Raw genomic sequence first — 13,707 nt, 5'->3', positions numbered from 1 at the left:
TCCCACCTGCTCTTCCCTCAGACAAAGCCTCCTACCTGCTCTGGCCACCCAGCCTCATCCTCCCTTCCTGGGAAATAACCCCCCAGGCTTCATGTTTTCCCAAAAACTGGTTCACCCAGCCATGAATTCGCTGTGTCAGAGGTCACCAAACTTTCTCAGGTGAGAGCCCAAAGATTTATTGCCCAATCCCAGCACTGCCACTGCTGCCTTAACTCAGCTCTGCAAAATTCCAGCTATTCCAGCAGATCCCAGATCTTTTTAAAGATTTTCCAAACCCACCAGTCTGCTGTTGCACCAAGGAAATCATTCTGAAATGCACACAGTCCACGTGGGAAGGCAGGTAATGGATTAAAGCACCTGGAAAAGAAGAGAGTTCCTGTTTGTGAGACAGAAGCTGCTGGAATGGAGCTTTATTTGGAAGAAAGGAGCCAAGCAGGTATCAGTATCCAGGGCAGCCTTTTGCTGGCTTCCTGCCACATCTGATCTGTGCTTTTCCCACCAGCTTTGGGCAATCCAGGCTGTTCCAGAAGTCCCTGGACACTTTGCAGCACTGTCTGAGGTAGGAGAATTGTCTGGAAGTGTTGTCATCTTCATCTCCCCTGGGAATGTGATTGGAACATCAAACCTGAGCTCCCCAGCAGCAATACTTTTACCATATATATAAATACTGTACATTCTTGGAGCTCTTGCAGGTATTTAGGAATAAACCAACAAAAGGGAAACAGGGCAACCTCAGCAGCTGTTTTGAGGCTTTTCTGCAGCATTATCACATTTTGTTTGTTCTTCAGTTTCTCAGGTAAAAGGGGAGAGTTTATCCTTGACCTCTAGCAGGATGAAATTAGTTTTAAAAGCATAGCACTATTTTAAAAAAGAAAAGAGCAATATTCTGCTCACAGATGTAATTAAAGCCTTTAAACTTCCCTATCCCAGTTTTTGCCTGAGTGTGCAGATCAGTAATAGATCATTGACCTGGGCAGGCACACACAGGTCCTGGGGGAATATGTGAGGATGAGCTAAGAGCAGGAAACCTGCAGTGATTTCCAGGAGCTGGTTATCCACCAGGGATAGCACTGGACAGTAATGTAGTGCTTGGCACACCCTAAAAAACCTCTGGCAGGAACGTGGGAGTCCAAAATCAGGGGTTCAGTTCTTGTCTCTGCTCCATCCCCCCCGTGGAGAACTGAATTCTTTCCTTCTGCCCATTCCTGGCTGCAGAGGGGAGCGATTTCACCCTTGTCCGGTTCTGTGGGACTGATGGCTGAGGGTCAGAGGGGTCAGCAGCTGCCCTGCGGCCACCACTGTCCCCCAGAGCTGTGCTTTCTCCCTGCACAAGTTTGCGGAACGGGATTTGGGTACCAGCCGGGAGCGGGCTGGGCTCGGGTCGCGGTGGGGATGGGAGGGGGAAGAGCCCATCCCCATCCCCATTCCCATCCCCTGCCCGCTCTCTCCCTGCCCGGGAGCGGGCTGGGCTCGGGTCGCGGTGGGATGGGAGGGGGAAGAGCCCATCCCCATCCCCATCTCCATTCCCGTCCCCTGCCCGCTCTCTCCCTGCCCGGGAGCGGGCTGGGCTCGGGTCGCGGTGGGATGGGAGGGGGAAGAGCCCATCCCCATCCCCATTCCCATCCCCTGCCCGCTCTCTCCCTGCCCCGGAGCCGGCCGGGGGAGGTGCCGCGGCGGGGCTGGGGGCGGGCCGGGGCGGCGGGGCTCCGCACCGCGCAGGTTGGGAACCGCGTGCGCTCAAGAAGCGCCGGGCAGGGACCGGAGCGAACCGGGCCGAGCAGCATGGCCCAGCCGCGCTGCCGCTCCGTGCTCATCACCGGCTGCAGCCGCGGCATCGGGCTGGGCTTGGTGCGGGGGCTCGCCGCCGCCAGCCCCTCCCCGGACCTGGTCTTTGCGACCTGCCGCTACCCCGAGAAGGCGCAGGTAAGCGGGGAGGAGGCGCGGGAGGTCCCCGGAGCGGGGTGGCAGCGTCGGGAGGGAGGAGAAGGCACTTTGGAAGCGGCGAACATCTCGAGCATCCCTGTGCCGGCAGCGAGAGCCCGCGGGGGGACGGAGCGGGGCTGAGCTCCAGCCCGGGGGGATGGAGCCGGGGCTGAGCTCCAGCCGGGGGGATGGAGCGGGGCTGAGCTCCAGCCGGGGGGATGGAGCCGGGGCTGAGCTCCAGCCGGGGGGATGGAGCCGGGGCTGAGCTCCAGCCGGGGGGATGGAGCCGGGGCTGAGCTCCAGCCGGGGGGATGGAGCGGGGCTGAGCTCCTGCCCGGGGCAGCAGCCGGGGGGATGGAGCCGGGGCTGGGGAGCTCTCCGGGGCTGGGGAGCTCTCCGGGGCTGGAGCTGGGGATATCGATGCTAGGAGCGTTCGGGAGGAGGAGAGAGAACGGGACACGGCCGGGCAGAGCAGGGCAGCCGCAGCATCTCCAGCGCTCCTGCCCTCCCTTCCTTTAACACCGAGTTTCTAGCTGGGTTTTCCCCTGGCGATGTCTGTCCTGTCCTGCTCCAGCCCGGAGCCCTGCAGGGGCAGCTTTTCCCTCAGAAACTTTCCCAGCGGGAGCCACCGCAGCTCTCCTTGTCGCTCTGCACGGCGTGTCGCTGTGCCCAGCAGGAGCTGTGCCCTCTCCGCCTCTTTTTCTCGGCTGCACTCGCAACAAGTGAGAAAGCCGAAATGAGCGATGAGTTCAACACTTCTGTAGTGCCCCTCTCGGCTGTGCAGGGATCAGAATTTCTGCGGGAAATGGGAGCTTTTGTTACCTGCTGCCGGTGGATCCCCTTGCAGTCCTCTCCCCGTTCAGCTCACACCTCTGCTGCTGCAGCATCGCAGTACTTTTGGGACTCCTTCCCCATCCCCAAACTCTTACAAATGATCGCCAGGCAAAATTAAGACACAGCTTAAAGCTTAGGGAGGCGAATCGATGAGGATTATCAGTCACTTTGTCATCAGCAGCATCTCTAGGCTGAACTCGGCTCTCCTCAGTGAGGCAGAATTTGGGCAGCACAGAAAATCCACACAGGTATTCATCCCCCTGCTCCTTCCTTCCCTGCAGAGCTGCAGGAACCTGAGCGCTCAGCCCTGTGATTATCCCAAACCCCTCTGCAATGCCCCAGGCATTTGGAAGGAGAATTGATACCCACAGCTCTATTCTTGCATCTCCCCTATTTCAAGCGTGGCTGCCCTGGAGAAAGGCAAATTCCCTGGCGTGTGCAGAGGGAAACAGAGCTCCTGTGTTTGTTCCTTCTGGGGGATTTGATTCGTTTTGTACAAACGGTGAGCACTCCGTGCTAGCAATAAGCCAAACACAGCAACTTCGTTCACTGCTTAGCTGCATAAAACCTTTCAAAGGTGTGCTCGGGCAGCCCTGAGGATGTGGCAGTGCTAGCCAGGTGACACCTGCAGTCTGACCTCTGCTTCTCCAGAAACTTCTGCTGCTCTGCAGGCACTTATGAAACCGAGGGAAAAATATCTATTTTTTTTTTTTTTTAAGTCTCCAGCAAAAGGTACATTTAGGGTATTTCTGAATGAAAGTGCAGCAGGGCTGAGCTCAGGTGCCTTTCAGGGCTGCTGGTCCCTGTGGCTCCCCCTGAGCCCCTCCTGAGCACCTGAGCAGGTATTCACTCCATCCTGTTCCCTTGTAACTCCTGTTACCCGAGCTGGCACCTCTCCCAGCCCCATTTCCTAGGAACGATTGCACAAGAGCCCGGTGTAGTAGCGGCTCAGGAAAGCAGCAGAGACATCCGACCTGCGTTAGATCGAAATCTCCCCGCGTGCTTGTTTGTCCTAAAGCTGCTCCAGGCGGCGCTGAGGGAGGTTTTTTCTCTTTTTCACCAACTGGCCCCTGTGTTCAGCAGCGATTTCTCATCACAATGCTCTCGGATCCATTACACGGGGAAAACGAAATGGTTCCTTCAGCAGGAAGAACTTCCTAGGAAACATTACACGGGCAAATCTCAGCCCGAGTCATCAGGTTCTTTTTGTGTGGTCAGTGCTTGAAAACCTGCAGCAAAAAGGCTGTAAACCTGCCCAGGAAGATGAAACAGCTTTCAGACGGTGCAGTGTGTCTGGGAAGAGTCTGGGTCACTCCTTGCTTGCAGGAGAAACCTGGAAAGCCTCTGGCACGGTGTCTCCTGTAGGCAGGAAGTTGGCCAGGAGCCACATTCCAGCAACCCCAGTGGTGATTCTGCAGGCCACATGGGGTGCATCATCAGAGCTTTTTTTTTAATTTTAGGGGGGCAAGTTTTGTCCTTGGTGGATCAGGGTGGGTTTTTGTTCTTTGTAAGGACCTCTAGGCCATGTGCTGTGCTTTGGCAGGACATCAATGGAAACCTCTGCAGTCAGCTGAAAGCAGATTTCTAACAGATGGGTTTGGAAACTCCACAAGGAAGAGAAATCTTTACGAAAGGTATTGTAGTGGTTTCACCAGCATTATCTGCCCCATCTGCAGTGCGTGGAGTTGGCACAAAGGCTTCTGACCCTCTGAGAGTGTTCCCAGTGTGCTGCTGGTCCTGGGGCTGGCAGAGGGCGAGAACAGACCTGCTGCAGCCTCTGGCACTGGGAATGTTGGTCATGGCAGCACCACTGCCAGCTGCTGCTCCCAAAGCTTGGCTCTTACCTGGCAGTGCTGAATGCAGCAGGAAAGGTTCAGTGATTTTCTTGTCTTTTTCTTTTTTTTTCTTTCTCAGAGAGGTACCTTTGTTTTCACCAATTTTCCAGCCAATTTTGTTTTCACCAATTTTCCACCAATTTTCTTGGACACCCACAGTTCAAGTTCATCCTCCATTCCCAGAGTTTAGGTTTCTGCTCTCCAACTGCTGCTCCCAAAGCTTGGCTCTTACCTGGCAATGCTGAATGCAGCAGGAAAGGTTCAGTGACTTTCTTGTCTTTTTTCTCAGAGAGGTACCTTTGCTTTCACCAATTTTCCAGCCAAATCTTGGACACCCAGAGTTTAGGTTCATCCTCCATTCCCAGAGTTTGGGTTTCTGCTCTCCAGCTGCTGCTCCCAAAGCTTAGCTCCTACCTGGTAATGCTGAGTAGGGTAGGAAAGGTTCAGTGATTTTCTGGTCTTTTTCTCAGAGAGGTACCTTTGTTTTCACCAACTTTCCAGTCAAATTTTGGACACCCAGAGTTCAGGTTCATCCTCAGCTCCCAGAGTTTAGGTTTCTGCCCTCCAGATTTTGGCACTGCAGGCTCAGCTTGGGGCACATGGAATGGGCTTTGCCCAGCCAGGACCTGTTTGTAGGTCATGCAAACAGGTGAGGGAATTTCTCTGCACACCTGGATCAGTGCTTTTTCTCCTGACAGCAATTCAGGTGGTCTGATTTTGCTTTTTCCCCTTTGCTTTGTGGTGACCATACGAAAAATCCTCTTTAATACAAATTAACTGTCCCCCACTTCCTCTCCTACCTTAGAGGATGAACCTGAAGAACAGCAATTTTAGACAATTCCTTTAAATTCTCCTCTGGCTTGCCAGAGAAGCATTTTCCCACTGCAGGGTGGCAGAAAAGGATGGACAGAGCTCAGATGAAAAGGTTTTTTAAAATAATCTCCCAGTCTTTAGAGGAAAAGTGTTTAAATCTGCTTAGCTGCTGGCAAACACAGGCCCATCTTGGGCACAAATCCCTCAGCACAGTGATAACTGAACACCCTGGAGCTCTCCAAACAGTGGCCAGAGCAGAACCCCAAAGGACCTGCAGCAGAAAGATGCTGGAGGAGCCTGATTTTGCTTTCCTCTGCACATCTCCTGGAACTGCCCAACCTTGGGCTAATGCTGAGCAGCTGCAGGCTTTTGCATGTGAGCCTGTGCTGGCAGAAGTTGTGAAAACTCGAGTTCTTGTGCTGAGCAGCTCCTAGGTGGCCTCCCCAGAACATTTGCCTAACAAATGGGCTGCAGATCACACGATAACATGCAGCAGGCCTGCAGGCAGCCAGATAACCACTGCCCCTCCTGGAAAAGCACCACTGGAGACTCCTCCAGCCACGCTCTGATTCCAATCTGCCTTTTCCTGGGCTGCTCCGGCGCTGACAGGGGAAGCAGCAACAAATCTCCTGTGAAATATTCCTCATGTCCTGTCTTTGCTCTCCAGATGGACACAACCCCAGTGCAGTCGTTACTAGGGAGCTCATGGATGCAGCTGGAATTCTCCCCATTCTCCTATTTGTCTTCTTTGCTGCTTCCTCCCCCATCCTGCTTTCCCATAAAAGGGAAAATCTCTGCCCTAAAGGACTGTATTTCAAAATGGTGTAGTCCCTGCTGTCCCCTGTCTGGTGGGGGAAGGAGGAGATGGCCATGGTGTGAATAAATCTGTGGGATCTCAGCACAGGAGCATCTCCTGCTCCTCGGGCTCTCCCCAGTGTGTTCCCAGGTGAACAAATTCCTCTCTGCTCCAGTCCTCTATGAAGTTCTGGGAAACTTCCAGGGCTTAATAAATTTCCAAGTTTTTCTTGCTCTGAAGGAGGAGGGAGTGCTGCAAGCAGTGCCTGTTCCCGTGTCAGACCCCGAGCTCTCTCTGCTCACTGTCTCTGTCAGCTCTGGGAATTGTTTTTGCCTTCAACACATATTTTAGCCATGTGGTTTGCAACTGGGAAGAGCAGCTGGCTGATCTGGGGAACAGTGATACATCAGGCAAAGGGGGCATTTCTGAGTATATATCAGGCAAAGAGAATTCTTGAAGTCTTTCTGACTTTGGGTTATCACAGTGTTGTTTTGTTTGCTTATTAATCTTTTTTTCTGGGAGGGTTTTACACATCCTCCAGCAGTTCTGGAGTCAGAGAGGCCTGTGGGTCAGGGCAGTGCTGTGGGAGCTGTTCCAGGGCTGAACAGTGAGTTGGCTGTACACTGTGATACTGAAAACCTGCCTCAGAGGGAGGCAGAAAAATGGGATCCACCTCTGGCTTTGTCCCCAGTGCAAGCAGGATGATGTGAAGGATACCCAAGCACCCTCATCCTGCCCACAGGCTGTGTTTGTTTGCCTTGAGTGCTTCCAACTGGCTGAGTGAGGCCAGGTCCTGTCCAAGAGCTGTAACCGAAGTGGGTAATGCTTTCATCAAGAAGGCAAAGTAAATCTTGCTAAATGACAAAGACAACCAAACACTCCTGGTTGAAATCTAGCAGTAAATACCTTGTGTGCTGATGAGTGTGTGTCTGGAGGATCTCTGTGCCAGAGGATCTTGTTTAAATCAGAATAGGCCGGCTCTTTGTTAATCGTAATTAAAAATCAGCGAGCAGGAAACAACAGATGCTAATCAGAGTTTAATTCTGGAATCCCTAGGAGTTGATTCTCAGGAGTGACTGTTCAGGTGCAGAGCAGTTCTGCAGCTACTGTGCTAAATAAACACAGTGTTAGGGGGTTGTGTTGTTGGGTTTTGTTTGTCTTGTTTGTTTTTAAATTATCTCTCGCAGCACACTAATTAAAAATGACTTAGCTGGGATGCTCTGGCTGTACCTACTTGTCTCAGTCCTCCTCTCCTCATGTTCCTTGTAGTCACAGGAGGGGGAAAATAAGCTTTTCTGCAGTTTTTAGATGTTCTAACTGGATTTTTCAGCTTATATCAGGTGTAACGTTCTTGAAGACCAAAGCTGTCTGCATCAGCTTTATGTCTGGGAGCTGCTCCTCAGAAATTTAAACCCCTGAAGTGGGAGTCACTTGTTAACAAAGCAATTAAGTGGAAAACCCATTGAATTTTAAACCTAATTTGCATGCAGCTATTGTAATTTCATGCTGTTTATGTTATGGAGAATGCTCCGTTCTCCAGTGTTTGCAATTGTTTCTTAATTGAAAATATTGTGTTTCTTAATTCAAAATATTGCTTACTCACTTCAGAAGCCTCTCAGTTGCTGTTGCTACTCCAAGCAGCTCTGGCCTTTCAGCAGGAGTTGGTAGCTTGTTTCTGTCAGAGAGCAAAGCATATAAATAAATGAACTATAAATAAATGAACAAACCTCGAGAAACCAGAGTGCTTCTGGAGTTTATCACCCAGTAAGTGATACTGTCAAACTGAAACCCAGTGACAGTCCAAAGCCATGGAATAATTGCAGGCCTTGACATGGCAGAGCTATTCCATCCTGGACTAGCAATAAACAACACAGGGTGTTCTGGGCCTTTAATTTATGGAAAACTGTCCCACCAAGCCCTGTCCAAAGCAAGGAATGTCCTCTGGTTTTGTGCTTCTGACTTGTTTTTCCTTCCCCCTCCCCTTAATAGCCTTAGCTGCTGTTGTAGGTTGGCCTCGGTGGGAGAACAAATCTCCCAAACAAGCCTGGAGAGGATCCTGCAGGCTCTGATCTGAGATAAAAGATGTGATGCATTACGGTTTGTCAGAGGACATGGAGTCCCTGAAGTGTCTCCAAGGGGCAGGGAAGTATTCTTTCCAAGCCAGCCCTCCTGACCCCTATTCCCCAGGGGCTCCTAAAGAAAGGGATTTGCTCGAGCTGGAATGTTTGGCCAGGTTGCTGTGTCTGCTGAACCTGACTGGGAGTATGGAATCCATCTGGTGTGTTTGGCCACGCTTCCCACTCAGCTTCACGGCACAGAAACCGAAGGGTTCCGGCTGGCCTTGTAAATCCAAGTTGGACACACTTAGCCCAACCAGAGCACGGATTTCTCCAGGAGTACCAGCCTGCTCTCCTGAGTTACAGCAGGAATTGTTCTCCTGGTCAGTGGCTGTGCTGGGAAGGATTTCACGGGAGCTTCACCTCCAGTTACAGGAACTGATGCTAACGAGGCTGATGGGAAAACGCAATTTCCATGGGAAAACCACTGGGGAACTTTCCCTGCAAGCAGTAATTCCAAGTGGCTTTTTAAAAGCATTCCTGCTGACCTGGTGTCCAGCACTAGCTGAGCTTCAGGAGAATTATGCTTTTCCCCAGAATTGGGGAATTACTGGATTTTTACTGGAATGCTGAGAACTAAAAATCCAGCATGCTGGAGTTGGGACTAAGGAGGGGAAGAGTCCAGTTTCTTGATGTGGTTCTAAGGAAAGCTGCTCAGCAGGCTGGAAAACAAAGAATAGCTACCTTCAGTCCAATCATGAAAGTTTTTCAGTTGCAATTCTGGATATGCAGAAGTCAAACTGATTTATGTAACAGCTATGGAGCCATATATTTATATATACATAAATAAGACATAACAAAAAAATTTCTTCTTCCAGGAACTCCAGCAGCTCAGCAAGCAATACAGCAACATCAAGCTCCTGCAACTGGGTGAGTAAAGGGCTTTATTTTTGGTGTACAGAAATCTGTTCAGCTTAGGTGAGTGCATCTTAAGAAATTGGTCTCCTTGGTGATTGGTAGCTGGACATGACCTCCAGCAGCTGAAAACCATCTCAAGATAACACTGGGGCAATGTAATTCCATAAAATGTTCTGGGTATTTTTACCTGGTGCTGCTCAAATGTCCCAATGGAGCCTCAGCTTTGGTTAAGAATGGGTTGTGTGGTGCCAGGCAGACCCTGAACCCCACACTGCTCACTGGGGCTCCTCCTGGCTCCTCTGCAGACGTGGTCTGTGAGAACAGCATCAAGAAAGTGGTGAAGGAAGTGGAAGAAATCGTGGGAGACAAAGGGCTGAACTGCCTGATCAACAACGCCGGCATCAACGTGCTCGCCTCGCTGGAGGAGGTCACCGCAGAGACCATGCTCACCATTTATGAAACCAACACTGTGGCCCAGCTGATGGTCACCAAGGTAAGAAATGCGAGCAGTGGGCTGGATTTGTCCAAGTGTTTGTCCCCTGGGAACTGCACAGGGACAGCTCTGACCTGGATCTGCCTGTCTGGAGAGCAGCAGGAGCTCCTACTGGTGCAGCTGATGGTGATCACTCCATGGCAAGTGGGCAGAGGATGCTGTGGGAAGCTTTCCTCACTGTGTCTGAGGAGCCATCACCCCTCTGTGCTGGTGGGATTCTTGTTTTGAACGAGGAAATGATGCAACTCAGCCCCCAAACCACCAAATTAAAGCAAACTGTTGTTTTCACAGGCGTTCCTGCCGCTGCTGAGGAAGGCAGCCCAGCTGAGCACTGGCATGGGCTGCCACAGGGCTGCCATCATCAACATGTCCTCTCTCGCTGCCTCCATGCAGCTCGTCCAGGCAAATGAGATGTTCCTCAAGGTCTATCCCTACAGGATAGCAAAGGTTTGTGGGCTTCCCCTGGGCTGAGGGAAGGTAGAGACCACGCTGACCTTAGGATGGGGATGCCAAGGTGTGCAGCACCTCCATGGACACAAAAACTGTTCTTGTCCTTCCCGTGGGTGGAAATGGGAGCTGTGAAATGCTACACCTGGAGCAGGCAGGCCAGCTCCTGGAGAACAGGCTCCCAAATCCCTGATACAGACCCATTTCAGAGGGATTTGGCATGCAGGGAAGAGCAGATGCCATCGAGTGTGGGCTCTGTCAGCTGTGTTCCTCTCCAGCCCAAGCGAGAGAGCAGGCAGGAAACTCAGCAAAAGGTGTGCTGACCTGTACGTGGTGATGTTGGTTAGTGACAGGTGGGATTTTTAGTTTTCTCACATCTCACAGAGATTGAGTTTGAACAGATAGTCAGGATCAGAAACACAGTTTCTCCTACACCACCTACTCATAAGCTGTTAAATGCTGTTTTCCCTGTTCAGAGGTAAATGAATGTTTGTGTAGTGATTATTGCAGAAAAACACAGCCCTTATGTCAATATTATTCTCCTCACAGCTCCTGAAGCGTTTCAAATGCTGCTTTATCTTCCATTACAACTTAGTTTCACCTTTGGGCAGCAAGTTTATGGTTGTAGAGATTTTAGAGTCCCCAGAAAGTCTGGATAAGTTACTGAGAGCCTCTTAGTGCCCTTCCTGTGCCAGGAGACAGCAGGGTGGAGGGAAAATGCCCACCAGCTGGGCTTGAGGTCTCACTCAAGGCTCATAAAAGCAAATTAATAGGTGTTTCCCACTCTTGCAGACTGCACTGAACATGATCACCAGGTGTCTCGCTGCAGACCTGAAATCAGATGGGATTCTCTGCATCTCTTTGCACCCAGGCTGGCTTCAAACAGACATGGGTGGAAACATGGTGAGTGACAACTCTGGAGATGTGCAAGTGGGGCTCCCTTGTTGTCCCAATCCCCTGGTTGTACACCTCCAGGTGCTGCAAAGGCACAAAAATCCATCCTCCTTCATTCCAGAACCTCCTTAAATGCATTTAATTCTTCTCTGCAGGATATTCCCAGTAATGACCTAAGCTTGATTCATTCCAGGCTCCCATGCAGGTGCAAGAGGCTATCCCAGGTATTCTCTCTGTTCTGGACCGTCTTGGTGAAAAGGAAAATGGTTCTTTCCTGGACTGGCAAGGGGAAACTCTACCGTGGTAGAAGGGCCCAGAGCTCTACAGGAACAGCACATCAGTCACAATTTAACCTTGCCACTCCTGCCTGTGTCTCTAGGGTTTTCTAACACTAGTCAGCCTGATATCCAGCCTCTCTCTAGGTGTATCTGGAAAGCAAGGTGGCTGACTCTCACTTGGTATTGCTACTGCTCTGCTCTAATGCTTCCTTGCAAACACTACTGTGCTCTTGGTGATGGGCACCTCCTGGAATTCTCTGAAATGGATTAAAACCTGCAAGTTAAATCCAGGAGCTGGTTCCTTTTCACTTAGAAAAACCAAAGTGGGCTTCTGAGTCTTTGCAGAATTGAATGGCCTGACCTCAGAGTGAGGCCAGGGTAGGCTGTCAGATTCCAGCATGCTCAGTTATCTCCAGAAAAAAACTCCTTAAGTTTCCTTTGCTCCTAACTGAGCCAAGGCTGAAATTGCCCAGCTCTAAACCATGGGAATTTGGTACTTCTGAATATTCCATGGCAAACTCTGAGCGTGCCCAGGTTGCCAGTGTACACCAGGCACTTGCTTTGTTCCCAGTGGGTGACTAACAGCCTGATATGGGGGTGGGAATGTTGTTTTGTACATAAACTTCTGAAGTGTCTTCAATCAAGTCTTGATTAAACAAACAATCTGTTTACCGAACTGTTTACTTCATTTAATTTCTCTTCACAGGTTTCTCTTTTCCTGGCAAGGGAATTTAATTCCTACCTTGCCAGGAAGAAACTAACCCTGAGCATTGCTGTTCCTTTCAGGGTGGTTGGGTCTGACACAATGGGGTGTACCTAAAACGAAGACAGACCCTTGTTCTGGTCTGAAATACTGAAAGCAGCTGGTGAATAAATCTCTTGTGTTCTGGCTGAGGTAGGTATAAAAGCAAAAAGCTCTTTGAAGTCCGGGATTGGCTTCAACATCCCTCCCTCATGCCAGCTGATTAGGCACTTTCATGCTGTGCCAAGACAGTGGGTTCCTGTACTGAGGAAAAAAGACAAACAAGAGCCAGGTAAGGGGAGAGAAGAGGTGTGGCTGTCCCTGGACAGCAGCCACTGGGACCTGCCCTGGATACAGACAGGGTGTGGCAGGGAGAGGTGTCTGTGAGCCTTCTGTGATCCCTGTGTCCACAGGGACAGGCAGGAGCACTGGGACAGCATCATGGAATCCTTTACAGGATAGCAGAATCCTTTACAGGATCACGGAATCCTTTACAGGATAGCGGAATCCTTCACAGGATAGCAGAATCCTTTACAGGATCACGGAATCCTTTACAGGATAGCAGAATCCTTCACAGGACAGCACAATCCTTTACAGGATCACGGAATCCTTTACAGGATTGCAGATTCTTTACAAAATCACAAGATCTTTTGGGCTGGAAAAGATCATTGGGTCCAGTCTGGCTCCCTGGAACAGGATCGCAGAATCCTTTACAGGATTGCAGATTCTTTACAAAATCACAGGATCTTTTGGGCTGGAAAAGATCTTTGAGACCCATCTGGCTCACTGTGACAGGATCACAGAATACTTTACAGGATCACAGGATACTTTATGAAATTACAGGATTTTTTAGGCTGGAAAAGATCATTGAGTCCAATTTGTGACCCATCCCCACCTTGTCATGGGGACCATGAACAGCTGTGAGGGACAGTGAGGGGCTGTTGGGGATCATGAAGGACCGAGACTGGGATCTTGATAGACCATGAATGACCGTGAGGGAAAGTGAGAGGCCTTTGGGCACCATTAAGGATGACAAAGGGCTGTGAGGGGCCGTTGGGAACCGTGAAGGATCATGAACGGCCGTGAGGGACAGTGAGGGGCTGTTGGGCACCATGAAGGATCACAAAGGGCCGTGAGGGGCCGTTGGGAACCACTAAAGACCAAAGCCAGGACCTTGATAGACCATTAAGGGCCGTGAAGGCCATTGGGAACCATGAAGAACCATGAACTGCTGTGAGGGACCGTTGGGAACCATGAAGGATCACGAGGGGCCGTTGGGCACCGTGAAGGATCACAAAGGGCAGTGAGGGACAGTGAAAGGCCGTTGGGCACCGTGAAGGATTATGAGGGGCCGTTGGGCACCATGAAGGGCCATGAGGTGCCGTTGGGCACCATGAAGGGTCATGAAGGGCCGTTGGGCACCATGAAGGATCATGAACGGCCGTGAGGGGCTGTTGGGCACCACGAAGGATCACGAGGGGCAGTGAGAGACAGTAAGAAAGAGGCCGTTGGGCACCACGAAGGATCACGAGGGGCAGTGAGGGACAGTGAAGGGCCGTTGGGCACCATGAAGGATCACGAAGGGCAGTGAGGGACAGTAAGAGGCCGTTGGGCACCATGAAGGATCACGAAGGGCCGTTGGGCACCATGAAGGATCACGAGGGGCCGTTGGGCACC

At 51.1% G+C, this 13,707-nt stretch overlaps 1 protein-coding gene across 1 annotated transcript; it reads left to right on the top strand.

The window, feature by feature from the left end:
- The first annotated feature begins 1,640 nt into the window (after window positions 1-1,640).
- Window positions 1,641-11,951, top strand: LOC146428227 (uncharacterized). The gene is made up of 6 exons (XM_085080125.1): window positions 1,641-1,923; window positions 9,137-9,188; window positions 9,482-9,669; window positions 9,961-10,116; window positions 10,909-11,019; window positions 11,204-11,951. The coding sequence occupies exons 1-6, from the start codon at window positions 1,783-1,785 to the stop codon at window positions 11,315-11,317; spliced, it is 762 nt and encodes a 253-aa protein (XP_084936251.1). The 5' UTR covers window positions 1,641-1,782; the 3' UTR covers window positions 11,318-11,951.
- The last annotated feature ends 1,756 nt before the right edge of the window (window positions 11,952-13,707 follow it).

Source organism: Lichenostomus cassidix, chromosome 21 (assembly GCF_008360975.1).
Source record: "Lichenostomus cassidix isolate B80296 chromosome 21, HeHo_3.0, whole genome shotgun sequence".
Lineage (NCBI taxonomy): Eukaryota > Metazoa > Chordata > Aves > Passeriformes > Meliphagidae > Lichenostomus > Lichenostomus cassidix.
Note: the sequence above shows the minus strand (reverse complement) of the source record. Positions and strands in the feature narration are given on the sequence as shown.

Coding starts and splice junctions, on each gene's coding strand:
- LOC146428227 (XM_085080125.1), top strand. CDS start 1,783: ATGGCCCAGCCGCGCTGCCGCTCCGTGCTCATCACCGGCTGCAGCCGC. Junction 1,924..9,136: donor GCTACCCCGAGAAGGCGCAG/GTAAGCGGGGAG, acceptor TTCTTCTTCCAG/GAACTCCAGCAGCTCAGCAA. Junction 10,117..10,908: donor ATCCCTACAGGATAGCAAAG/GTTTGTGGGCTT, acceptor CCACTCTTGCAG/ACTGCACTGAACATGATCAC.